Source organism: Erinaceus europaeus, chromosome 18 (assembly GCF_950295315.1).
Source record: "Erinaceus europaeus chromosome 18, mEriEur2.1, whole genome shotgun sequence".
In the NCBI taxonomy this organism is placed as follows: domain Eukaryota; kingdom Metazoa; phylum Chordata; class Mammalia; order Eulipotyphla; family Erinaceidae; genus Erinaceus; species Erinaceus europaeus.
The window spans coordinates 45131123-45157490 of NC_080179.1; the positions used below are offsets into that span (position 1 = coordinate 45131123).

The 26368-nt window shown below is 44.0% G+C and overlaps 1 protein-coding gene and 1 long non-coding RNA gene across 2 annotated transcripts in view; one reads left to right on the top strand and one right to left on the bottom strand.

The window, feature by feature from the left end:
* Nucleotides 1–364: 364 nt before the first annotated feature.
* The window catches only part of CFAP221 (cilia and flagella associated protein 221), a 115154-nt gene continuing 89150 nt past the window's right edge, over nt 365–26368 (bottom strand). Inside the window, exons 22-25 of the mRNA XM_007524760.3 lie at nt 22330–22422; nt 18233–18325; nt 14666–14789; nt 365–1082 (exon numbers count right to left, since the gene is read on the bottom strand). Coding sequence (XP_007524822.1) covers nt 14678–14789; nt 18233–18325; nt 22330–22422 — 298 coding nt within the window. The 3' untranslated portion in view covers nt 365–1082; nt 14666–14677. The remainder of the gene's footprint in view (nt 1083–14665; nt 14790–18232; nt 18326–22329; nt 22423–26368) is intronic.
* Nucleotides 21881–23576, top strand: LOC132534271 (uncharacterized). Its single transcript, XR_009545983.1, has 3 exons — nt 21881–21992; nt 22366–22454; nt 23481–23576. It is a non-coding gene; the product is annotated as an uncharacterized LOC132534271 (long non-coding RNA).

Consider the following 26368-nt stretch of genomic DNA (forward strand, 5'->3'; position numbering starts at 1 on the left):
GAGAAAGACACCTGCAGACCTGTTTACCATTCGTGAATTGTGCCCCCTGCAGGTGGAGAGTGGGGACTCGAACGCATCCTTGAGTGGGTCCTTGCACCTAACTGGATGCACCACTGTCCGGGCCCCCAGAGTTAATACTCCCCAAGACTCTTTGGCTGCTTTTGCTGAGGAGTTCTTCTTGAGACCCAAATCTAGGTTCGTTGGGCACATGTCAGATCACTCTATTTGATGCTGCAGGTGGTCAGGAATCTAGCAGACCATTGTAGAGGGAAGCCCAGAAGAGGTAGATTAAATAATATAATTATTTGAATCCAATTTAACTGAATACTTAAATATCATTCTAATATAAAATGTATTTTTATTTTTTTCTGAGCTACTAGCTTTCCTCACTGTCACAATGTGCAAATCTTAGCAATGTTAACAAGCCATTGTAGTACTGAGGACAGAAGGCAATTAAACCTGTCCCCCAGCACTGCAGAGCCCTTCCTCCTTTTGTTTTCACGATCCCACTTTTCCACCCTAACCCCTTAGTTTATGACCTCAGTAGCTGGGGTTTCTGGCAATGTCTCTAATGTGAATAGTCTAAGTAACAGGAGCTTCTTGTGGGGCAGATAAAATCACTTTATTTTTCCACTAATTGCTACCAACTGTACTCTTTCAAACTGTATGACTTCCTGCTTGCCAGCAGGTCTCCTGAATAATGCAGTCCACATCTGTAATTTGTCAGTCAACAGCAGTTTCTAAGACAGGATTATTTTGGCTGAGGCACAGTCTCACTGTCTGTTTTCAAACTTGACTTCCCCATTTCACACAGAGCTGCGCCCATCCATGGTGGTGTCAGTTCCACACCACTGATGGAGACTAGACTTGGTCTTCCAGCGGCAGGAGTGGGGATGGTGGTGGTGTGCAGACTCATTTTCTCGGGATGAAGAAAACAAAAGCTGCTTCCCTGTGTTCCTGCTCACTGGCGGCCCTCCTGCTTGTGGTCCCTGAAGTGAACAGCTGGGCTAGGAGTCATCCCTCTGCTATCTGGTGGTGGTGGAGAGGACAGCACGCAGGTGAGATGAGTCTTGGTGAGGAGCCTAGGGGAAGCAGGTAAGCTGCTTAGTTAAATGTCCAGAGTAGTTAGCTGGAAAGTAACAGGATAGGCCCTGAGCATCTAGTCAGGCTTGCAGCTGGAGGTGGGTGATTAGCAGGAAGCTGAGTGAGACCTTCTGAAAGGGGAGGTGGGGGAACAGCAGAGCCACTGTGCCTCAAGGGCGATCATCCTGGAGCTCCAGACAGTGGCCACCTTGACAGGAGACTTGCTGGGATCGCTCAGCCCAGGTCAATTTTCACCATTATAAAGAGGAAGAACCAGGGAGTCAGTCGGTAGCGCAGCGGGTTAAGCTCATGTAGTGCGAAGCGCAAGGACCAGCTGTAAGGATCCCGGTTTGAGCCCAGCTCCCCACCTGCAGGGGAGTCGCTTCACAGGCGGTGAAGCAGGTCTGCAGGTGTCTGTCTTTCTCTCCCCCTGTCTGTCCCTCCTCTCTCCATTTCTCTCTGTCCTATCCAACAACAATGACATCAATAACAACAACAATAAAAAAACAACAAGGGCAACAAAAGGGTAAATAAATAAATATACTGAAAAAAACAAAAAAAGGAAAGAAAGAAAGAAAACCTAAAGAGGCCCCACACCTGTGGACATCTAATTTTTGACAAAGGTGCCCAGACTATTAAATGGGGAAAGCAGAGTCTCTTCAACAAATGGTGTTGGGAAATTGGGTTGAAACATGCAGAAGCATGAAACTGAACCACTATATTTCACCAAACACAAAAGTAAATTCCCAGTGGATCAAGGACTTGAATATTAGACCAGAAACTATCAAATACTTTGAGGAAAATGTTGGTAGAACTCTTTCCTGTCCAAATTTTAAAGGCATCTTCAATGATACAAATCCAAAGTTAAAACAAAAATAAACCAATGGGACTACACCAAATTAAAAAGTTTCTGCACAGCAAAATAAACCACCATTCAAACAAAGAGACCCCTTAAAGAATGGGAGAAAATCTTAACATGCCATACATGAGACAAGAGTTTAATAACCAAAATATATAAAGGGCTCACCAAACTCAGCAACAAGAAAACAAATGACCCCGTCCAAGAATGGAGAGACTATATGAACAGAATATTCACCACAGAAGAAATCCAAAAAGCCAACAGACATGAGGAAATGCTCCAAGTTACTGATTGTCAGAGAAATGTAAATTAAGACAACAGTGAGATTCCATTTCACTCCAGTGAGAATATCACACATCAGAAAAGGAAGCATTAACAAATACTGGAGAGGTTGTGGGGTCAGAGGAACCCTCCTGCACTGCTGGTGGGAATGTAAATTGGTCCAACCCATGTGGAGAGCAGCTTGGAGAACTCTCAGAAGGCTAGAAGTAGACTATGATCTGCAATTTCTCTCCTGAGGACATATCCTTAGGAGCCAAATACACCCATCCAAAAAAAAATTATGTATACCTATGTTTATAGCAGCACAATTTGTAATAGCCAAAACCTGGAAGCAACCCAGGTATCCAACAACAGATGAGTGGCTGAGCAAGTTGTGGTCTATATATACAATGGAATACTACTCAACTATTAAAAATGGTGAATTCACCTTCTTCACCTCATCTTGGATGGAGCTTGCAGGAATCATGTTAAGTGAGATGTCAGAAACAGAAGGATGAATATGGGATGATCTCACTGGTAAACAGAAGTTGAAAAATGAGAATAGAAGGGAAAACACAAAGCAGAACTTGGACTGGAGTTGGTGTAGCACCAAAGCAAAAGACTCTGGGGTGGGTGGGGGGAGGGTTCAGGTCCTGGTACATGATGGCAGAGGAGGACCTAGGTGGGGGGTTAGAGTGTTATGTGGAAAACTGAGAAATGTTACACGTGTACAAAATACTGTACTTTACTGTCCACTATAAACCATTAATCCAATAAAGAAAAATGAATAAAAAAAAAAAAGAAGAACTGTAAGGAAAACATAAAGTGAAACTTGGGCTGGGTGTGGCATATTGCACCGAAATAAAGGGGTCTGGGAATGGAAGGAAAGGGACAGGATGAAGGGATATTCAGATCCTGGGGTGTCTCTAGACAGCCATCAAGGGGAAATGGGAAGCTGTGCCTTTGTGTTAAAGACTGTACCGTAAACCATTGACCTCCCCCCAGTAATTTTTTAATATTGTAAACAAACGAACAAAACCAACCTCAAGAGGGACCTATTTTCTGTGGGCCTCTAGCTGTTGAGATACAGACTGTTGGATGGACGGGGACACACACACACACACACACACCCTATTGATTACTGCAGGGGTATCCACAGTGTGACTGACAACCATCTAGGTATCTCTCAAGGTCTTTCTTTTTCTCATTGCTTCCTCTATAACTTTAACTAGGCTCTCACAAACAAAGTATCTGAAATAAGCCTGATTTTAAAAATAGAACACTATTAAGTAATATATTACCAGACTCCTGAATCCATGCTTTGTCTAAGGGCTCAGACCTGGTTACGTTTTTAAGTTGCTTTGAAAAGGGGAAGAAGAAGAATTAGCATATAGGCAGTCCTCTGCTCCTGGAAGTGGCTGAAAATAGGGCAGTCCAGGCTTTTCTCCTGACTTAACCTCATGTCTCTTGCTGCACCTTCTTTATTTCCAAACTTCTTTCACATATTTCTTTGCTGCTTCCTCACAGCAGCTGCTCAGGGCCCACCATGACTGCCCCAGCCAACTTCTCTACTTTAAGGCTCTAGCTTCTGTTCTGGTTGCTGGCTCAGATTCCCAAGGGGAGGGTTCCCATCTGATCACCTCCCCTTCAACGCCAGGGCATTGCCCCTTGCTGTGCCCACTGACTGAGAGTCTCTGGGGAAGATGCTAGCTTGCTCTGGTAGGATTCACTGTGAAAACTAGGGGATGGATGCCTCAGGCCAAGCACTCCAGGAGGAAGTTACCCCTTTCCTCACTGCTCCAGAATCAGAGGCTTTCTGCCAGATGTCTTCCATGAGAGTTAGTTCCCCTTGCCTTCATGAGAAAAACTATACTTTGATGCCCCTTAAAGGGATCCCTTAAAGGCAAACATCTGTGATTTGTCCCAAAAGGGTCTGCTAGGTCTGAGGAGGATGACTCCACATTTTTGGAAGGGAGAGAACGTTGAGTCACTCAGTTCATTTCTCTGTATCCTGTGAGGTCTATAACCAACCCTCCCAATTTATTAAATATTTGCCTTGCTCTTCCCTCCCAGAGAGAGACTTAGTGTTCCCTAGTGCAGTGCTGTGCCCCCTCACCATCTGGAGAATTCTCTCTTGTGCCCAGAACTCAACTTAGCTATCGGAAAATGGGAGGTGAGTCTGTGGAGGGTGGGAGTGGGAACTGGAGGGGACAGAGTGAAAAGAACTCAGCTGCACTTCCTTTACAAACACTGAGATCCTAATTAGAACATATATATATCCTAATAAGATCCTAATAAGAACTTATATATATATATATATCTTAATAAGATCCTAATAAGAACCTATATATATATATATATATATCCTAATAAGATCCTAATAAGAACTTATATATATATATCTTAATAAGATCCTAATAAGAACATATATATATATATATATATATATATATATATCCTAATAAGATCCTAATAAGAACATATATATATATATGACAGACACCTGCAGACCTGCTTCATGGCCTATGAAGCGACTTACCCTGAAGGTGAGGGGGGCTGGAACTGGGATCCTTTCGCAGGTCCTTGTGCTTTGTGCCACGTGCTCTTAACCTGCTGCGCTACCGCCCGACTCCCAAGAACTAATATTTACTGTATCCTATGCTGCTGGATGCATTTCATTTAAACCAACAGTCTCCACAGTCCCAGTAGTCAATATTGCCATTTCTCATTATTATTATTATTATTACCATTATTATTTGCCTCCAGGGTTATTGCTGGGGTTCAGTGTCTGCAGTACAAATCCACAGCTCCTGGTAGCCATTTTTTTTCCATTTCATTAGATACGACAGAGAGAAGTTGAGAGAGGAGGGAGGAGACAGAGAAGGAGAGAGAAAGACACCTGCAGACCTGCTTCACCACTCCTGACGAGTCCCCCTGGCAGGTAGGGAGCTGGGGGCTCACACCCGGATACTTGCAGGGTCCTTGTGCTTGACCAGGTGCCTTTCTTTATTTTATAAAAGGCAAAGGAAACCTTGTTAAATTGCTAAATTTGCAGGGACTTCACTCATACTTGCCAGATGGGATTAGATAATATTCTATGTGCTTTTATGTCTGAGGTAAATTTTCAATTCATCTGAGTCCACACCTATTTTTCCTATAGCAAACAGGCTCCATATACATACACCTACGTGAAAATGTAACAGATGTTAGTTCTTCCGATTCATACTGTATTATTTGATTCTATGGAACACATACAGTGTACCCCAAACCGTCCTATGTGCTGGTGATAAAGAAAAGAGTCCCGCAGGTTGGGAGTTAATGCAGTGGGTTAAGCACACGAGGCGCAAAGCTCAAGGACCCGAGTAAGGATGCCGGCTGGAGCCCCGGGCTCCCCACCTGCAGGGAAGTCGGGCTCCCCACCTGCGGGGAAGTCGCTTCACAGGCGGTGAAGCAGGTCTGCAGTTGTCTATCTTTCTCTCCCCCTCTCTGTCTTCCCTTCCTCTCTCGATTTCTTTCTGTACTATCCAACAACAAATGACATCAACAACAATAATAACTACAACAAGGCTACAACAAGGACAACAAAAGGGGGGAAAAATGGCCTCCAGGAGCAGTGGATTCATGGTGCCGGCACTGAGCCCCAGCAATAACCCTGGAGGCAAAAAAAGAAGAGTCCTACATAGCTTCTGCCCTCATGGGGCAAACTCAACATCTGATTCTTTGAGATCCAAAAGGAAGACATTTAAGAATTTGTGGGGTTTTTTTCCACATTACTTTAGAGACAGAGAGAAATCAAGAGGGAAAGGTGAGAGAGAGAGACAGAGGCCTGCAGTACTGTTTCATCACTCATGGTGGGGAGAGGGGGCTCCAACTTGGGTCCTTGGGTCCCTGGGCATGGTAATGTGAGTGCTCACTGAGGTGTGCCCCTGCACAGGCCTCACATTACTTATTTTAAATAACAAATAATTAGTAGGAGATGAGTACCACTCTGTAATATTTTTATGCTTAGACCCAAACCTAAGCATATAAATACAAAGTAGAGAAATAGGGGCAATGTAGTGGTTATGCAGAAAGACGTTCATGTCTGAGGCACCGAAAGTCCCAAGTTCAATGCCCAGTACCACCAAAAGTCAGAGTTTAGCAGTATTCTGGTAAAAACACACACACACACAAAGTAGAGAAATAAAAACCTAAAATATTTCTTTTGACTTTTATGTGGTAGAGACAAGAGTGAACTGGAATCTGAGAAACTGGGTTCTACCCAATTCTGGCTTTTCAAGTAACTGGACATTTCTGTGAACATCTCTAAACCTCAGTTTCCCCGTCTGTAAGCCATGATAATAACACCTACCCTGTGTGTCTCAGAACATTGTAAGAATCACTGAGAAAGTAGATTGCAAACTAAATGTCCTGAGAAGGAAATAATTTTGACTTCTAAAATGACATAGTTGGAGTGAGTTATTCTAAAGTTCTTTGGTTTTGTATAATTCTTTTGCTTTATTTAAAAATGTTTTAATTTCTTTATTACTGGATATATATAGAGATAAATTGAGAAAGGAGAGAAAGAGAAAGAGGAAGAGAGATACCTGCAGCCATGCTTCACCACGCATGAAGCTTTCCCCCTACAGCTGAGGGTCAGGGGCTTGAACCCAGGTCCTTGTGCATATTATGTAATGTGTGTGCTTAACCAGGTGCGCCAATGCCTGACCCTCCCCCCTTTTTTTTCTGCTTTTGACTGGTGAATGATGTGATAATCTGAGTAAAGCTAGCAGAGAAGAAGCTGTCAGGCTGGCAGAGACAGCGGCTTAATCTGAGCTCATTCGCACATCTGACCTTTGGTTAAATCCAAGAGCCATTGTAGAATCTGGCTAATTCAAAATCTGGAAGCAGCACAGATATCCAACAACATATAAGTGGCTAAAAACCTAACAAACAGCAACAAAAATTCTGTGGTATATATCCACGATGGAACACTACTCAGCTATTAAAAATACTTAAGTCATCTCCTTTACATCATCATGGATGACACTTGAAGACGTCATGTTCCATGAGATAAGCCCCAAAGAGGACAACTCCCGAATGAGTTTACATACAGCAGTGGGGTTTAATATATGGGGGTGGGGCCGGAAAACACAAAGCGAAACATGAACTCAGCATGGTGTATTGCAGCAAAGCAAAGACTCCAGGGAAGGGGAGGAGGGAGAGGCAGGCAAGAACTCTGGGATCTTGGTGCATAATGGAAATTGTATGTACCCAAGTGTCAATGCCAGCACTGTAAAGAGCTGACCCCATCAATAAAAAACAAAAATAAAATCCTGGGATAAAAACAGGATTTTTCTCAATAAACACAAATATTTTAGAATTAAGAAGAAGAAGAGGAGGAGGAGGATGAGGAGGAGGAGGAGGAGGAAGACGGAGAGGAGAGAGAAATGGGGGGAGGAGAGGGAGAAGAACCTGGCTCATGGATACCACAAGAAGTCCCCAAACTTCTCCTGGCCCAGGATTTCTCTCAGAGAACTTGCCTTCATGGGTTCATCACAGAAGACAGTGTAAATATGGTTTTCTTGTCGTTTCCCATCTACAGGTTGTCTGAAAACATGATATTCCCCATTTGGAACCTGTTTCGTTCAGGGAGGGAATCCCAGGTAACAATCCAGGAGGCAGAGGAGGCCTTTCTTGTGGCATCCACTAGGTGGCACCAAGCCCCCAACAAGCCACACTTTTTTTTTTTTTTTTTTTTAAGGGGCCACAGTCAAACAATGGCCCTCGGAAGACAGAGAAAGAAGTAAAAGAAATTGGCCTTTTTTTGTCCACGGGAAAACTAAGATGGGTATAAATATAAGCTTAGACACAAACCAAGAGGACAGGTTTCAAGTCAGTGTAACAAGCCCCAAAACAAGAGAATGCACCCACTTAACAATGCGAGGTGCTCAGGAAGAACAGAGCTAGCCAGGGATGCAGTAAACGGTGGTTGTGTGTTGATGACACAAAGTGAGCAGAGTGGTGCTGACTCTGACACACACACACACACACACATGAAAGTTTAGAGATTTTTAAAAAGCCACAGATGAGGCAGGATAGCTCACCAGGTAGGGTACATGCAGCATGGGCTCAAGCCTGGGTATCACATGCAAGGTACCATGGTACTAGGCAAAGTTTCAATGCTGTGGTGTCTCTCCCCAGCCCCTCTTGGAATAAAAAAGCAGCCCAGGGGCAGAGAAACTGTGCATGCATGAGGCCCTGGCTCAGGGTGGGGTAAAAGTAAGCCACAGGATAAGTAAGAGAAGTACTGGGAATTCAAATGCAAGCTGTCAGGCTCTCCTCTCTTCCTTACTGGGGAAGAAGAGGTTGTGAAAAACAAACAAACAAGCAAACCCACTGAGAAGCCAGGGGCTGGGGTCTCCTGGTAAGAAATTAGGATTTATCTTTTTTTTTTTTTGGTGGGTAGGGGGATAGTGAGGAAAGTTAATGATTCACAGCACAGTTGATGACACAATCTCCCATGTCCCCACAAGAGATGTCTACAAAACACTCTCAGCCTCCAGTTTGGGTCTTTTTTGTTTTTTGCCTCCAGGGTTATTGCTGGGGCTTGGTACCTGCACTAGGAATCCACTGCTCCTGGAAGCCATTTTTCCCATTTCTGTTGCCCTTGTTGTTGTTATTGCTGCCATTGCTGTTGTGTTGCTGGATAGGACAGAGAGAAATAGGGAGGGGAAGGGAAGACAGAGAGGGGGAGAGAAAGACATGACACCTGCAGACCTGTTTCACACTGCCCATGAAGTGACGCCCCTGCAGGTAGGGAGCCGGGGGCTCAAACTGGGTTTTCTACGCCAGTCCGTATGCTTTGCAACATGTGCGCTCAACCCACTGCACTACTGCCTCCTTTTTTCTTATCATGTACCAGAACTCCCAAGCTTCCCGCACTTCTGAGTCCTCTTTCCCCAGAGTCCTTTGCTTTGGTGCAAAACATCCAACCAGTCCAAGTTTAGCTTTGCGTTTCTCCTTTCTATCCTTGTTTCTTAAGCTCTTCCCAAGAGTGAGATCTTTGCTTATTACTCTTACTCTTACTCTTTCTGACTCAGCTCACTGAACATGATTCTTGGATTTAGTTTAGAGGCCAATGGTTCTCAATCCTGCATATTATATCCACCAAAGAGATTTTAAAACGATCACTACCTGAAAGTCTGATTGAACTTGTGTGAGTTGAGGTGTGGGTGTGTGTTTCTATGAATCTCTGCACGAGATCTGGATCTGCACTGAGGTCTTTCAGACCCCTGGTGGAGTCATGTCTCAGCCAAGTCTAGCTGTTGCCTATTCCGTGTCTGCATCTGGGGGCCCATTCTGTGCCTGAATCTCTGGAAGAACCTTTCCTACAGGAGCCTGGCTCAGGCCCACAGACAGAGGCAGGGAGGCAGGGAGGCAGTGAGGCAGGGAGGCAGGGAGGCAGGGAGGCAGGTCCCTGGACCTCTGTCTCCACCTATCCCTGTGGCTCTAGCCCTTAGACCCCAGGTTTGTTTTCCTCTGTTGGTGTAACAAGATGTTCAACTGAGATGATTCTGATTAGCCAGACCTTAAAAAAAAAAAAAAAAGGTACAGACAGCAGGCTTTCTGACTAGAACATTAGAACATTCTGGTACCAGGTTCTCTTATGGTCTCCTAACTGGTCTCTCCTCTTTTTTTGCAAGCTGCATATAAACCCACAAAGGTTATTATTATTTTTTTTTAAAAAGAAAACACTGTGCTCCCCCAACCACAAATTCTCTGAGAGCTCTGAGTGTCATTAAAATGAAATCCCAAGGGGGAGCGCACGTGGTTGAGCACACAGAGTACGAATTGCAAGGACGGGCACAAGGATCCAGGTTCGAGCCCCCAGCTTCCTACCTGCAGAGGGGTCACTTTGCAAGTGGTGAAGCAGGTCTTCAGGTGTCTATCTTTCTCTCCCCCCTCTGTGTTCCCTTCCTTTCCCTATTTCTCTCTGTCCTGTCCAGCAACAGCAACAACAATAACAATAACAGCAACAACAATGGAAAAAGATGGCATCCAGGAGCAGTGGATTCAAAGTGCAGTCACAGAGCCCCATCGATAATCCTGGAGGCAAAAAAGAAATCCCAAATCTGAGATCTGTATCCCTGTCCCAAGATTCCAAGTAATGGGAGACTCTAGGCTGCCTCTGCATTCCCCACTCCCTGCCACCCCAAACTCTAGGCCACCTCTGCATTCCCCACTCCCTGCCACCCCTCACTCTAGGCCACCTCTGCATTCCCCACTCCCTGCCACCCCTCACTCTAGGCCACCTCTGCATTCCCCACTCCCTACCACCCCTCACTCTAGGCCACCTCTGCATTCCCCACTCCCTGCCACCCCTCACTCTAGGCCACCTCTGCATTCCCCACTCCCTGCCACCCCTCACTCTAGGCCACCTCTGCATTCCCCACTCCCTGCCACCCCTCACTCTAGGCCGCCTCTGCATTCCCCACTCCCTGCCACCCCTCACTCTAGGCCACCTCTGCATTCCCCACTCCCTACCACCCCTCACTCTAGGCCACCTCTGCATTCCCCACTCCCTGCCACCCCTCACTCTAGGCCACCTCTGCATTCCCCACTCCCTGCCACCCCTCACTCTAGGCCACCTCTGCATTCCCCATTCCCTGCCACCCCTCACTCTAGGCCACCTCTGCATTCCCCATTCCCTGCCACCCCTCACTCTAGGCCACCTCTGCATTCCCCACTCCCTACCACCCCTCACTCTAGGCCACCTCTGCATTCCCCACTCCCTGCCACCCCTCACTCTATGCCGCCTCTGCATTCCCCACTCCCTGCCACCCCTCACTCTATGCCGCCTCTGCATTCCCCACTCCCTGCCACCCCTCACTCTAGGCCGCCTCTGCATTCCCCATTCCCTGCCACCCCTCACTCTAGGCCGCCTCTGCATTCCCCACTCCCTACCACCCCTCACTCTAGGCCACCTCTGCATTCCCCACTCCCTGCCACCCCTCACCCTAGGCTGCCTCTGCATTCCCCACTCCCTGCCACCCCCCACTCTAGGCTGCCTCTGAATTCCCCACTCCCTGCCACCCCTCACTCTGCTCTAGTGGTCAGTGGTCAGTGGTCCTGGCCTGCTGCCAGCCTTCCAGTCTGCCAGCTGCATTTCTTCTGAAGTCTTGCCCCTGCCTGGGAGGTCCTGCCTCCAGGGGATGCTGGGCTTCCTCTTTCCTGCAGTTGCTCTGCTCTCAGTGACATCTCCTCCCAGAGCCCATTCCCTTCCCTCAGCAACACTTTAGTCTTCTAAATGTATTTATTGTTTATTATTATTATTATTATTATTTTGTTGCTGAAGCTTCACCTCTCTGATCTGACTCTTTCAGATATGAGGGCATATACACACACACACACACACACACGACATGACACCACAGCACTGCAACATCCTTTGGTGTGGTGAAGGGTTAGGGTTAGGCTCAAACAAGTGTTGTGTGCAAAACAAAGCAGACACACTATCTAGGTGAGCTATTTTTTTTGTTCTTCTCCCTGGGACTTTACTACTTTAGGTTGATTTTTTTTTTCTGATAGAAAGAGACAGAGACCCCCACACCTATGGACATCGAATCTTTGACAAAGGGACTCAGACTATTAAATGGAGAAAGCAGAATCTCTTCAACAAATGGTGTTGGAATAAATGGGTTGAAACATGCAGAAGAATGAAACTGAACCACTGTATTTCACCAAATACAAAAGTAAATTCCAAGTGGATCAAGGACTTGGATGTTAGACCACACACTATCAGATACTTAGAAGAAAATATTGGCAGAACTCTTTTCCGCATAAATTTTAAAGACATCTTCAATGAAATGAATCCAATTACAAATAAGACTAAGGCAAATATAAACCTATGGGATTACATCAAATTAAAAAGCTTCTTCACAGCAAAAGAAACCACTACCCAAACCAAGAGACCCCTCACAGAATGGGAGAAGATCTTTACATGCCATACATCAGACAAGAGTTTAATGACCAGCATATATAAAGAGCTTGCCAAACTCAACAACAAGACAACAAATAACCCCATCCAAACATGGGGGGAGGACATGGACAGAATATTCACCACAGAAGAGATCCAAAAGGCCAAGAAACACATGAAAAAATGCTCCAAGTCTCTGATTGTCAGAGAAATGCAAATAAAGACAACAATGAGATACCACTTCACGCCTGTGAGAATGTCATACATCAGAAAAGGTAATAGCAGCAAATGATGGAGAGGGTGTGGGATCAAAGGAACCCTCCTACACTGCTGGTGGGAATGTAAATTGGTCTAGCCTCTGTGGAGAAGAGTCTGGAGAACTCTCAGAAGGCTAGAAATGGACCTACCCTATGATCCTGCAATTCCTCTCCTGGGGATATATCCTAAGGAACCCAACACATCCATCCAAAAAGATCTGTGTACACATATGTTCTTAGTAGCGCAATTTGTAATAGCCAAAACCTGGAAGCAAGCCAGGTGTCCAACAACAGATGAGTGGCTGTGCAAGTTGTGGTATATATACACAATGGAATACTACTCAGCTGTAAAAAATGATGACTCCACCGTTTTCAGTTGATCTTGGATGGAACTTGAAAACTTCATGTTAAGTGAAATAAGTCAGAAAGAGAAGGATGAATATGGGATGATCTCACTCTCAGGTAGAAGTTGAAAAATAAGATCAGAAGAAGAAAACAAAAAAAAACAACAAGTAGAACCTGAAATGGAACTGGCATATCACACCAAAGTAAAAGACTCTGGGGTGGGTGGGGAGAATACAGGTCCAAGAAGGATTCAGAGGACCTAGCGGGGGTTGTATTGTTATAGGGGAATCTGGGGGATGTTATGCATGTACAAACTATTGTACTTACTGTTGAATGTAAAACATTAATTCCCCAATAAAAAAAAAGAAAAATCAAATCAAATAAGAGGTGTGTGTTTAGGGGGTGGGGGTTGGGGTAATAAACAAGAAAAAAAAAGAAAGAGACAGAGAGAAAGTGACAGAGAGAAAGACACCATAGTATTGTGGTTTCCTTCAGTGACAAAGCAAGTGCACTATCCACATGTGCTATCTGCTGGCCCTCGTGACTTTTTTGAATGAGGTGCTGAGGACTGAACTCAGGATCTCATGCATGCAAGGAAGATGCTCTACCACTGAGCCATTCCACAGGCCCAATTTGCACGCTTATTTAGAGAGCCCAAGGCTATTCATGGTCTATGGCGCAGTGATGCCAGATTCAGTAGATATAATTAGAGGATGCCTAGGTAAGTAAGAATTTCAGATCAGCAATGATGTTTTTTTTTTAAATGTAATTGAAGTAAAATGTAATTGATGGCCTGCCATAGAAAACCAAACACCAGCTTTTGTACGAGGGGAACATGCTCATTTTTTGCCACCTCAGTTAATAATCGAGGCTAGAGTTGTTCCTCAGATCATACCTCTCTGGCCCTCTAAACAGCATGGGTATTTCTAGATTGGAGTGGGGGACGGCTGGAATTGGGGGCAAAGAAATAGAGGATCTAAGACCATGGCCTCATCCCACTTCCTTCTAGAACAAAGCCTAGAACCAGTCAACCACTCTGTTACCTTGAAGGCACAAGGAGAGCTGAATTCTCTTTAAAGGCCTGCAAAGCAGTTTGCAAGCTCCAGTCACCCCACAGCTGTCTCCTTCAGTCCTAGATCCTTCTGCCCTCTCCACGCCTTCTGTCATCCAGTGTTGTCATCATCAAAGCTGCTGGTTGGGGGGTGGGGTGGCTGCTGGAGCCAGTCAGTGGTGCTCAGAAGCCCAAGGGAGGGAGTCGGGTGGTAGCACAGTGGGTTAAATGCACAAGGTGCAAAGCTCAAGGACCCACACAAGGATCCCGGTTCAAGACCCCGGATCCCCACCTGTAGGGGAGTCGCTTCACAGGCGGTGAAGCTGGTCTGCAGGTGTCTATCTTTCTCTCCCCCTCTCTGTTTTCCCCTCCTCTCTCCATTTCTCTCTGTCCTATCTAAAAAATGACAACATCAATAACAACTACGACAACAATAAAATAAGGACAACAAAAGGGGAAATAAATAACTATATAAATATTTTTTAAAAAAGTCTAAGGGAGCTGATTCCATGTGAGGTTGGGAGAGCAGCCCCTCTTCCAGTCCTCCAACCTCTGGCCCCGGGCGTCTGCCCAAGTTGGGGCCTCAGCACAGCCCTTGGCACCTGCCCCTCAGCCTCTGCGCATCGTCTGATGCTGGCGCTGACTCTCTCACCAAGAGGCTTCAATTCAAACATTGCTGTCATGATAACAGCCGTTTATTTTGACAGAGCACAGCCATGGTTTAAAGGTCCACATGCCCATTACAACTTGTTTTTCTTTAGAAACCTCTATTCCCTGCCTGCCCCCTCCCCCAATAACCAGGATATAAAAGGACTGTGGGGATGTCCGGAAAGCAAAGGAGTGGCACTGACCTAGGAGCGACTTTATTCGAGGACCAGGTATGGGTTGAGGGCTTTGCTACGCAAGTTCTTCATCTCCTCGAATACCTTTTCTCCTGCCTTCTCTGTGGCTGGTTGCGTTTGGTCTTTTGCATCTCTGACAGGAACAAAGGGGAAAAAAAAGAAAAAGAAAATCAGAAAACAACAAAGGAATATCAAGGTGCTTCATAGCCATCTAGCTCACCCATGGTGCCCTGATGAGGGGCCAAGGGTCATCTGTGATGCATCAGTGAAGTCTGGAGGCATTTCTCTGTGTGTGTGTGTGTGTGTGTGTGTGTGTGTGTGTGTGCATTTCTCTATATAAGTAAAGAATTACATATTAAACATATAAACATATATACATGAAGAGTTGCTATATATAAATTTAATTGTATTTAGTGTTAACTGTCACCAGTAAGAACATTTGGCTGGAGAGGCTGGGTGGTGGCACACCTAGTTGAGTGCACATGCTACAATGTGCAGGGACCTGGGTTCGAACCCCCGGTTTCCACCTGGAGAGGGAAAGCTTTGCGAGTGGTGAAGCAGGGCTGCAGGTGTCTCTCTGTCTCTCTCCCTCTCTATCACCCCCATCCTTCTCCATTCTTGGCTGCCTCTATCCAATAAAGACACAAAGATGATAAAAAATGTCAAAGAAAACACTGGGCTCAAATCTAGCTTCTAAATCTCAGCCGCTTAAGTTCCTTAGTACAATCAAGTCATCCAAACATCCTTTTCTAGACACATGGTTGTGATTCCCTCCAGTTCTGAGGCACAGGTAAACTAAGAAATTATCCAGAGACACCACCATGTGAGGCCCAGTCAGCACCGGCTGGCTCCTCATGTCTGTGAGTGAAGTAGACACATGAAGTCTCTGACTCTATCAAAGACGCAGAAGGTAAATCTCAAGAGGGAGGTCCTGGGTGGAGCAGCAATGGGCGTGGAGTTCAGATTTTTGTCACATGTGGCAAGGAGCTGCTGGGTAGAACTTCCCAATTAGCTCCCAGCTATTTGAGAACAAAGTGTGTTTGGCTGATTTTTTTTTTATATTTATTTTATTTATTTTTTCCCTTTTGTTGCCCTTGTTGTTTTATTGTTGTAGTTATTATTGTTGTTGTTGTTGGATAGGACAGAGAGAAATGGAGAGAGGGAGGGGAAGACAGAGAGGAGAGAAAGATAGACACCTGCAGACCTGCTTCACCGCCTGTGAAGCGACTCCCCTGCAGGTGGGGAGCCGGGGTTTGAACCGGGATCCTTATGCCGGTCCCTGTGCTTTGCGCCACCTGCGCTTAGCCCGCTGCGCTACAGCCCGACTCCCTGTTTGGCTGATTTAAAGGACAGATGTGAGCTCAGCTCTATGATTTACCTCAATAAGAGAATGTGATGTAAGTGTGAGTGCTTCTGACAGAGAGAAATTTACAAGAGAGGAGGAGATAGAGAGGGAAAGAGACAGAGAGACACCTGCAGCCCTGCCTCACCACTCATGAAGCTTTCCCCCTGCTGGTAGGGATCAGGGGCTTGAACCCAGGTCCTTGTGCACTGTAATGTGTGCCACTGACTGGCCCCTCTGACATATTTTCTAAAGAGGGTGAAAGGTAAAGTCTTTGCAAATTCTGACATTTTTGTTATAAGAGCAGAAGTATCTGAAAAAATTGAATAGATGAACTGTTCTCTAGTGTATGTAATGAAAAATATTCACTGGCCTTATTTTGTGGAATCAGTTTAAGAATATCTAGGTAGAGCAGTTTTCCCTTTAAAGATATTAGCAACTGAGGAATACTGTGATCATCTGAGGAGTGTTGCATGATGTGTCAGCAATGAAGTCACTCTCACAGTTTGTTAGACATTCCACACGACTGCCCTTCATGGGTCTCAACAAGACTGAGATCACCAGAAAAGCAGCAAGAATTCTCAGTCATTGAGGAGGAGTGGAGGATTCTTTGCAGCTCATAAAGTAAAACCAGACAGAGGTCTCGTGGGAGAAGTCAAATTGCATTAAAAATATATGTATGTATGTATTTATATTGGTTAGAGACAGAGACAAATTGAGAGGGACGGGGGAGGTAGCGAGAGAGAGAAAAAAAGGAGGGAGGGAGAGGAAGAGAGAGAGAGAGGGAGAGAGATATTCCTGTAGCACTGTTTCATCACTTGTGAAGCTCCCCACCCCTGCAAGTGGGGGCTGGGGGGCTGAACCCTGGTCCTTGCATACTGTAATGTGTGTACTCAGCCAGGCCAAACACCAGCAGGCCCCTAGGTCCAATAGTATTTATGTGTTATTTTTGCTTGTCTTGTTTATCCTAGCTGAGTTGGAAGGAGGTGATGAAAAGTAACAAGGAGATGAACTGAGTATTGGATGTTAACTGACTGAACTGCTGAGGAGTCTGGGGCCAAAGGAGGCGGCCTCCAGCTCTCTGCCCACTGGCTGGAGTACTATGTAGCGCAGAAAACCGTAGTGGCTTTGACAGTGTTGACACTTGAAAAAAGGTACAGAGATCATTTAAATTGCAAAATAAGTGAACTCTGATATGCCATGGATATGTTTATCGAAAATATGTGAGGCATATGGGTATTTTGAAAGAAACTGGAAGCTAAGGGCATCCAGCAAACATCTGGAGTTGATTGTTAATTCCTTTCCTTTCCTTTTCTTTTTTTTTTTTTTTGAAGTAGTTGAAACAGACACACACACACACACTGAAACAGAAAGACACAAACCCAATAACATAACACTCAGTATGAATACATTCAACAAATGTTCACACTGGTTAGCAGTAACCAGGTAGTCAAATGGCATTTAACACTAGCTCTACAGTATAAAGGGCAAATGTCTTCATTAAAGAACAGTGATGTGGTCTGGGAGGTGGTGCAGTGGATAAAGCACTGGAATCTCAAGCATGAGGTCCCAAGTTCAATCCCTGGTAGCACATGTACCAGACAGAGTGATACCTGGTTCTTCCCCCTTCTCTCTCTCTCTTCCTATCTTTCTCACTAATAAACAAATAAAATCTTTTATTAAAAAAAGGAAAAGTGATTATAGGATATTACTCCTTCTACGTGTTAAGTAACAATTTTTGAAATAAGAAATTCTATATTTTTATCTTAATAATAAAAAGGCATTTTTTAAAGTATACCTAAAATTTCAAACTTATAAACCATATAATTATAGGTAGTTATTTGGACTCTGAAGTGTTCTTCATAACTGTTTTTTTTTTTTTTTATATAGAATGCTGATGAGATGTCCTTAGCTAATTGGGATTTGCTGAAGAGGCCACAGAAAGAATGAACATTTTCTGAGTATCTGTTTCATACCAAGCAATTGGCTAGATGTTCTCAAAGGGAAAAACCAGACTCAGTTTTTGAAGTTTTGCTTGCCTGTCCATCTGAGGGAATTCAGTAGAGCAAAAATAAAAATAAATAAAATACAAAACTAAATATCCAAGGCATAGGAAACATGTTTCTTTTGAAACCTGAGCTATTTAGGCTCCGACAACAGACAGTCCTATACTTCACACAGCCTGAGCTTTATTTAAGGCCACATCTCACTAAGGCAGAGAAGCATCCGCTTACTTCTTCTTGGCTTCCTTCCTGTCCAGCAGAGGGAATTCCAAGTCGATCATTTCTGGAGTCAACATGACTTCTATGTTCTGTTCACAGAGCTCACTGGAAAGGAAAAGGTGTTTAGCTGGAAAGTGTCTTAACTCTCAAAATAAAATAGAGAACAGGGACCCCTGCTCCGGTCCTTGTGCTTGGCGCCATGTGCGTTTAACCCGCTGCGCTACTGCCCGACCCCCAACTTCTTTAAATCTTAAACACATTTCCAAATAATTTGTGGGTGGAGGAAAGAAGAAGTAATAATAAGAGGGACCTGGGGAGATAATAAATGATTATACAGAAAGACTTATGTCTGAGGCTCTCAGGTTCCAGGTTCAATCCTTAGCACCACCATAAACCAGAGATTAGCAGTTTTCTGATCTCTCTCTCTCTCTCTGTATCTTTCTCTCATTGAAATAAAATTATATATATGGACTGGGTTATTTTTATCTTGCAGTGCCTTGTCTATAAGACCAGAGGTAGGCCACAAATTATTTTTCCTTTACAGTGATTTGTAAGATTATAAGATAATAACAGTATAGTTCCACACCGTTCCCAACACCAAAGATCTCTACCCCAGCCCTGAACTCCCAATCGTAACCGTTAGACTTCTCCCAGAGACTTAGAAATGGGTGGACTATTTTTTTCAAGTTCATGTGTTATTTATTTATTTACTTTTTGCCTCCAGGGTTATCGTTGGGGCTCGGTGCCTACACTATGAATCCACTGCTCCTGGAAGCCACGTTTTCCCATTTTTGTTGCCCTTGTTATATTTATTGTTACTGTTGTCATTTTCTGTTGGTGGTGGTGGTGTTGGATAGGACAGAGAGAATTCAAGAGAGGAGGGGAAGACAGAGAGGGAGAGAGAAAGATAAACACCTGCAGACCTGCTTCACCACTTGTGAAGTGACCGCCCTGCAGATGGGGAGCCGGGGGCTCGAACTGGGATCCTTATGCTGGTCTGGTGCACTTTGCGCCATGTGTACTTAACCCGCTGTGCTACTGTCTGGCCCTGTGTTCAGTTCTTTATATACCATGCATGACTGAAATCATCTGCTAGTTATTGTTTACCTCCTTATTTCATTAAGCATAATTTCCTCCACTTCAATCCATTTTATCTCAAAGGAAACAGTGTCATCTTATTTAATTGCGGACTAGTACTCTATTGAATAACTTAACTTCTTTATCCAGTCATCTGTCAAAGGGCATTTAGATTGCTTCCATGTTGGCTATTGTAATTAATGTAGCTATGAACAGGGTTTGCATGTATCGCTTCAAATTAGTGTTTTTGGATAGATGACTATGAGTAGAATTGCTGGATTACAAGGTATTTCCATTTGTATTTGTTTAAGGATTTTCCATACTGTGCTAGTGACCACACCAGTTTGCATTCCCACCAGCAGTGCAGTAGAGTTCCTCTCTCTCCACGTCCTCTCCATCACGGAGTCTCTCCTGTTTTGTTGATGAAGGCCATTCTCACAGGTGTGAGGTGGAATCTCAGTGTGGTTTTAATTTGCCTTTCTCTGGTGATGAGTGAAGTGGAGTATTTCCCCATATGTCTGTGGGTCATGTGTATCTCTTCTTTAGAAAACTGTCTATTCAGTATTTTTAGTCCACCTGCAGGTTAGTTATCAAGCTCCAGCAAAAATCACGACAGTCATGGGCCCCTAGGAACATACCTAAAATAGACTTCCTAGCTTCTAACTACCCTAAAATACCTATTCCCTTCTACTCTATTCCTACTTTATGGTTCCTGTTCATGAAACATTTTTTATCCTGCTTTGTATCTTACTGCATTTCAGTCACCAAGTTGCGGATGCTGCAATTCCATCCTGACTTCCCTGGGCAGATGACCTCACCAATGTGTCCTGGAAACTCACCTCCCCATAGTCCTACCCCATTAGGGAAAGATGGAAACAGGTTGGGGGTGTGGATCCAATTGCCAATGTCCATGTCTAGTGGAGAAGTAATTACAGAAGCCAGACCTTCTACCTTCTGAACCCCATAAATAATTTTGGTTCATACTCTTCCTTTTCTTTTTGTCCTTTTTTTTTCAGGACTCAGAGGATTAAAAAAAAAAGAATAGTCAGAAGTAGTAGGTGTGGGGCCCGGTGGTGGCACACCTGGTTGAGTGCACATGTTGCAGTGTGCAAGGACCCGGGTTTAAGCCCCTGGTCACCACCTGCAGGAGGAAAGCTTTGCGAGCAGTGAAGCAGGGTTTCAAGTGTTTTTCTGTCTCTTTCCCTCTCTGCCTCTCCCTCCTCTCAATTTATGATTATCTCTATCCAATAAATAAATAAAGATGATAAAAAAACTTTTTTAAAATAGTAGATGTGACTTAGAAAGGAAGAGAAGGGGGGTTGGGTGGTAGTGCAGTGGGTTAAGCACACCTCATCCTAAGCAAGGACCAGCGTAAGGATCCTGGTTTCAGCACCCAGCTCCCCACCTGCAGGGGAGCCGCTTCACAGGCAGGGAAGCAGGTCTGCAGGTGTCTGTCTTGCTCTACCCACCCTATGTCGTCCCCATCTCTCTTGATTCAACAACATCAACAGCAATAACAACAAGGGCAACAAAATTGAAAAAATGGCCACCAGGAGCAGTGGATTTGTAGTGTAGGTACTGAGCTCCAGCGATAACTTTGGAGGCAAAAAAAAAGGAAGAGAAGGCAAGATCATAAAAATAATGGATATACGGGAGTCAGGCAGTAGCGCAGTGGGTTAAGCACACAAGGTACAAAGTGCAAGGACCAGCTTAAGGATCCCGGTTCGAGCCCTGACTCCCCACCTGCAGGGGAGTTGCCTTCACAGGCGGCAAAGCAGGTCTGCAGGTGTCTCTCTGTCTCTCTTCCTCTCAATTTCTCTCTGTCTCTATCCAATAATAAATAAATAAATAAAGATAAAAAAGAAATAAAGGATATATATCAACTCATATCTGTGATACTGGGAGAACTAATGCAGTTTCCAACTGAGGGAATGGGGACTCAGAACTCTGGTGGTGGGAACCATATGGAATTATACCCCTGTTGTTTCACAATTTTGTAAATCAATATTAAATAACTAATAAAAATTAAAAAACCTTAGATGGAAAGAGTTCTGCCAATATTTTCCCCAACAACAGATGAGTGGCTGAGAAAGCTGTGGTCTATATACACAATGGAATACTACTCAGCTATTAAGAATGATGAATTCACCTTCTTCACCTCATCTTGGATGGAACTCGTAGGAATCAAGTGAAGTGAGATCAGCCAGAAAGAGAAGGATAAAGATGGGATTGCTGTGGACTAGCTCATAGCTCCTCACATTCTTTTGGCAAAGGCCCAGTCAAATGGAGGACCCAGCTTCAAGGAAGGCTGGGAAACTTCTAGTTTCAGTAAGAAACCTAGTTTCTTATTGGGGGGCACAAAGTTTTGACTTGCCAGCAGGCGAAGCACTCAGCTATGACACATAACCAGAGGTGATTTTCTGTTAGGGAAAGCATTCCTGGAGGGCTGGGTGATGGTTCACTCAGTATAATGCATGCCTTATCATGTGTGGGTTCCTGCATCAGAGCCCTAACACCATACGGAAGTTGCATGGATGGTGGATCGATGTTGTGGTATCTCTTCTTTCTCTCTCTGTCTCTTTCAGAAAACAAAACAAAAAACACTCAACAGCAAAAGAAAGTGGACCTGGAGACTCTGAATGTTGTTCCAGTTCTGGAAGACGGAAAGCAAATGTTAAGCAAGCAGCTTCTCCAGGTGAATCTCTATATGGGAGCTTCGTAACACTGCCTCCCCCTCAGTGCCTTCCTCATCTCTTGGGTGGGGATAACATTGGGACCTAATTTAATTTAATTTAATTTAATTAATTTAATTTAGTAAAGAACATAATATGACGAGACTTGGCCAAGCAATGTGCCTGGCATACCTTCAGTGCTCAATGAATGCCAAGTGTTATAATTACCATCCTCATCCTCACCTCTGTTAACTCTGATGCCCTTTCTATGTAATAAGTACTATTCATTCCCCTTAAAAGATGAGGAAACTGAGTCACAATAGTCTACACAGCATATTTTGAACAACAGGCTCAAAGTACCGTTCAACTGTTTCCAATCTGTCTTCTTCTGGCAAGGAGTTCAGAAGGGCCGGGACGTCCAGAGGAAGCATGGCTACGTTGAAGGGATCATAGCTGTGGAGAACAAGACACATAAGCATCCAAGGGTAAGTCACAGAGTCTGTATCTTCCTTCCTTCCTCCCAGAGGCTTCAGCCTGGATCCTTGCACGGGGTCCTTGCGCTTCATACTATGTGCACTTAACTGGATGCACCTGAGACCAGGTGGTCTGGAAGCAGGGAATGGCAACAAACAAAGAGTTTTTATTTTTTTAAATATTTATTTATCAATGAGAGGGAAGAGAGAGAGAGAGAGAGAGAGAGAGAGAGAGAGAGAGATCCAGACATTACATGTGCTGCCGGGGATCGAACTCAGGACCTCATGCTTGAGAGTTCAATGCTTTACCCACTGTGTCACCTCCTGGACCACCAACCAAGAGTTTTTCATGAAAGAAAAGGTATCTCATTTTAAAAAAATGTCTGTGATGGATCTAGACCTCAAATAAATCCCTCTCTGCATTGTTACCAGTCATCTCTATCAGGAACAACAAAATAGACCCCTTTGTGGGGCCCCCATAGGACCTTCCCCTCAACTTGGATCAACAACAGTAGAGAATGTTCCATCCTCTGAAGGGAGGATGGACAACATACTCTATGCTACACCTGAGGAAGATGGGTCGATACTGGGGTTTGGAATGTTCCTACTCATGACCACAGAATGTGAGCTCAGATCTACAGGGATGCATAGCTCACAAAGGCTCATAAGCTGAATATGGGCCCCAGATCACATCAAATAGATGGGATTTACAGTCAACAATATTTATACCCTTTTCCCACATTAGGGAGCTACTGTCTTCCCTGATCCAGCTTTCTGGTCCTTTTCCTAGCCATGACATCATCTCTCCAGACAATAACCTGGATCCACCTGCATATCAGATTTCTGGCTCAGGGAATAAACAAACAAACAAACAAAAGAATTAGTATAGCTACAGGCCCTTTGGAATATAACTAAAATATGCCTACTAGCTATCTACAAAATGGAGTACCCCCCAACTCTTCATCTGTACTATTTCAGCCTCTAAGTTCATGACTGTTCAACAATTTGTTTGGCTTTGTATGTTAACTCTCTTATCAGCCACCATGTTCTAGATGCTAGCAGGATGCCGACCAGACTTGCCTGGACAGACAACCCCACCAATGTGTCCTGGAGCTCCGCTTCCCCAGAGCCCCATCCTACTAGGGAAAGAGAGAGGCAGGCTGGGAGTATGGATTGACCTGTCAATACCCATGTTCAGTGGGGAAGCAATTACAAAAGCCAGACCTTCCACCTTCTGCATCCAATTACCTTGGGTCTATACTCACAGAGGGTTAAAGAATAGGAAATCTATCAGGGGCGGGGATGGGATACAGAGTTCTGCTGGTGGGAATTGTGTGGAGTTGTACCCCTCTTATCCTATGGTTTTGTCAATGTTTCCTTTTTATAAAGAAAAAAAAGAAGAAAAAAAAGTCTGATACCCTGTCCCTCCTTTTAATTAAAATACATACATATTCATTTACTTATTGAGAGAGAAAGAGAACCAGAGCATCACTATGTCATATGTGGTACAGGGATCAGACCTGGAACCTCATGCAGACAAGTCTGACACACCATCCACTGCCAACCTTCTGCGCCACCACTTACTTTTTATTTTTTTGTGTTAGTAGTTAGTATGTCCTTTTGAAGTTGAAGTAGTGTCTATAGGAAGGGGCACTTGGATGCTTTGTCTTGCTTTACTTTTAATAAAATATGTATTGGGGCCAGGCAATGCTGCACATGGTTGAGTATGTTACAAAGTGCAAGTATCTGGGTTTAGGCCCCTGGTTCCCACCTGCAGGTGAAGTGGTGCTACAGGTCTCTCTCTCCCTCCTTCTCCCCTCTTGACATCTGTCTGTCTCTATCCAATAAATAAGAAATAAATAAAATATTAGAAAGGATTTACATTGTTTCTATGATACAGTGAGAGAGAAACGTCAGAGCACCTTGAAGCTTTAGCCTACTCAGTGCTGGGATGGACCTGGAGCTGAGCTCTCCCATCAGCCCTCTCGGCTTTGCTCTCCTGCCTTGGCCAAGAGAGGCTCTGACATTCCCTGTGAGTGCCCCACGTTCTTCCGGCACTGTAGTCATCTCTAAAATCAGGAAGTCTGGGAATTCCTGGAATTAGATAATTTCTATTCTTCCTTCCTTTCTTTCTTTCCTCTTTCTTTCTTTCTTTCTTTCTTTCTTTCTTTCTTTCTTTCTTTCTTTCTTTCTTTCTCTCTTTCTCCCTTCCTTCCTTCCTTCCTTCCTTCCTTCCTTCCTTCCTCCCTTCCTTCCTTCCTTCTCCCTTTTTTGCCTCCAAGGCTGGGGCTCGGTGCCTGCACCACAAATCCACTTCTTCTGGTGGGCATCTTTTCCAATTTTTTGTTGCCCTTGTTGTTATGTTACAGCCTTATTGTCATTACTGTTATTGTTGCCATTGATGTTGCTGGATAGGACAGAGAGAAATCGAGAGAGGAGGTGAGACAGAGAAGGGGGGGAGAAAGACAGACACCTGCAGACCTGCTTCACCGCTTGTGAAGTGACCCCCCCCTGCAGGTGGTGAGCTAGTTGCTGTGCTGTGCTCCATGTGCGCCTAACCCACTGTGCTACTGCCTGACCCCCCGGATTAGATAATTTCTCCAGTTTCTGTTTGTGTTCAGACTTCATGGAACTTCTAGGGACTTACCAAATCCCCTTGGAATATATGAGCAAAGAGACAACAAGTGAGTTGTTTTATTATTATGAATATTGAAATTACTCAGGGCCAGGAGAGACAGTATATCGGTTATGCAAAGAGACTCTCATGCCTGAGGTGCCAAAGTCCCAGGTTCAATCTCCCAGACCACCATAAGTCAGAACTGAGCAGCAGTTGTTATTATTATTAAAATAATAATAACAACAATGACAATAATGGTAGTAGTAGCAATAATATATTCTCATAAAATAGTTTTCTCACATACCAAATGGGAATTCAATAAAGTAGATATGAAGATAAAAAGAAATTACTTGGCATATGGCACAATATGGATGACCCTAGAAGGTGCTGCACTTAGTGAGGTCAGAAACAGAAAAAAGTACTGATGAGCTCATTCACATAGGGTCCATAGACTAAAAGAGGGGATGAACCAAATGAAGCAAAAGCAAGGTTTAGACTACAAGACCACATTAGCGATTCCCATCAGGAAGGGGAAAGATGGGAGAGGCGAATGGGATAAGAGTCATTTGTGTAGTGACAGATGGAATTGTATTTTCAGTGGAGAACTTAATGTGGAATGTACACAAGGGATTTCAAAGAATGTGCACTTGAAACTGGCACAGTGTTACATAGGACAAAAACATTTGAACCTTCTGAATATATAATCTATTAAAATTAGATGAAATCATTCAAGCCACACCCATCACCTCAAATTCTGTGCCCAGAGGACCCCTTAGTTCTCACTGAGACTAAGGCACAGTTCACTTTTCTTTGATTTTCAAATTAATGAAACCAATCCTACAGTTGTGTTTAATCTCTTAATCTTCTAATCTGGTACCCATTATTCAATCATCAGTAAAATATTATAAAAAAGTAAATAAAATATAAAACTAAAAAATGACTTTGAATCCATAAAACACAAAGAAACTACATCACATGGTTTGATTACAACAGGTACCTCTCAGGGCCAAAAGATACAAAGGAAATACTCTATAAGTAACAGATAGATTTCAAGGGAACAAAGGCAAAGTCAAGTATCATTAATGGATTTTATAGGAATTTCAGAAAGAAAACCACTAGCACTTTGCAAGTTTTAGAAATAAAAGCACCATATAGAACCTAACATCATGGAGACTCATGGCAGAAATATAGAATCCTTTCCTGATTTTATAATCTGTTATGTGATTATGGTTTATTTTGAAACAAATTGGCCCAACAGAGCTCTCAGGCACAGAAGCTGAAAGTAACACCTCATGGTTAAGAGTTTTCT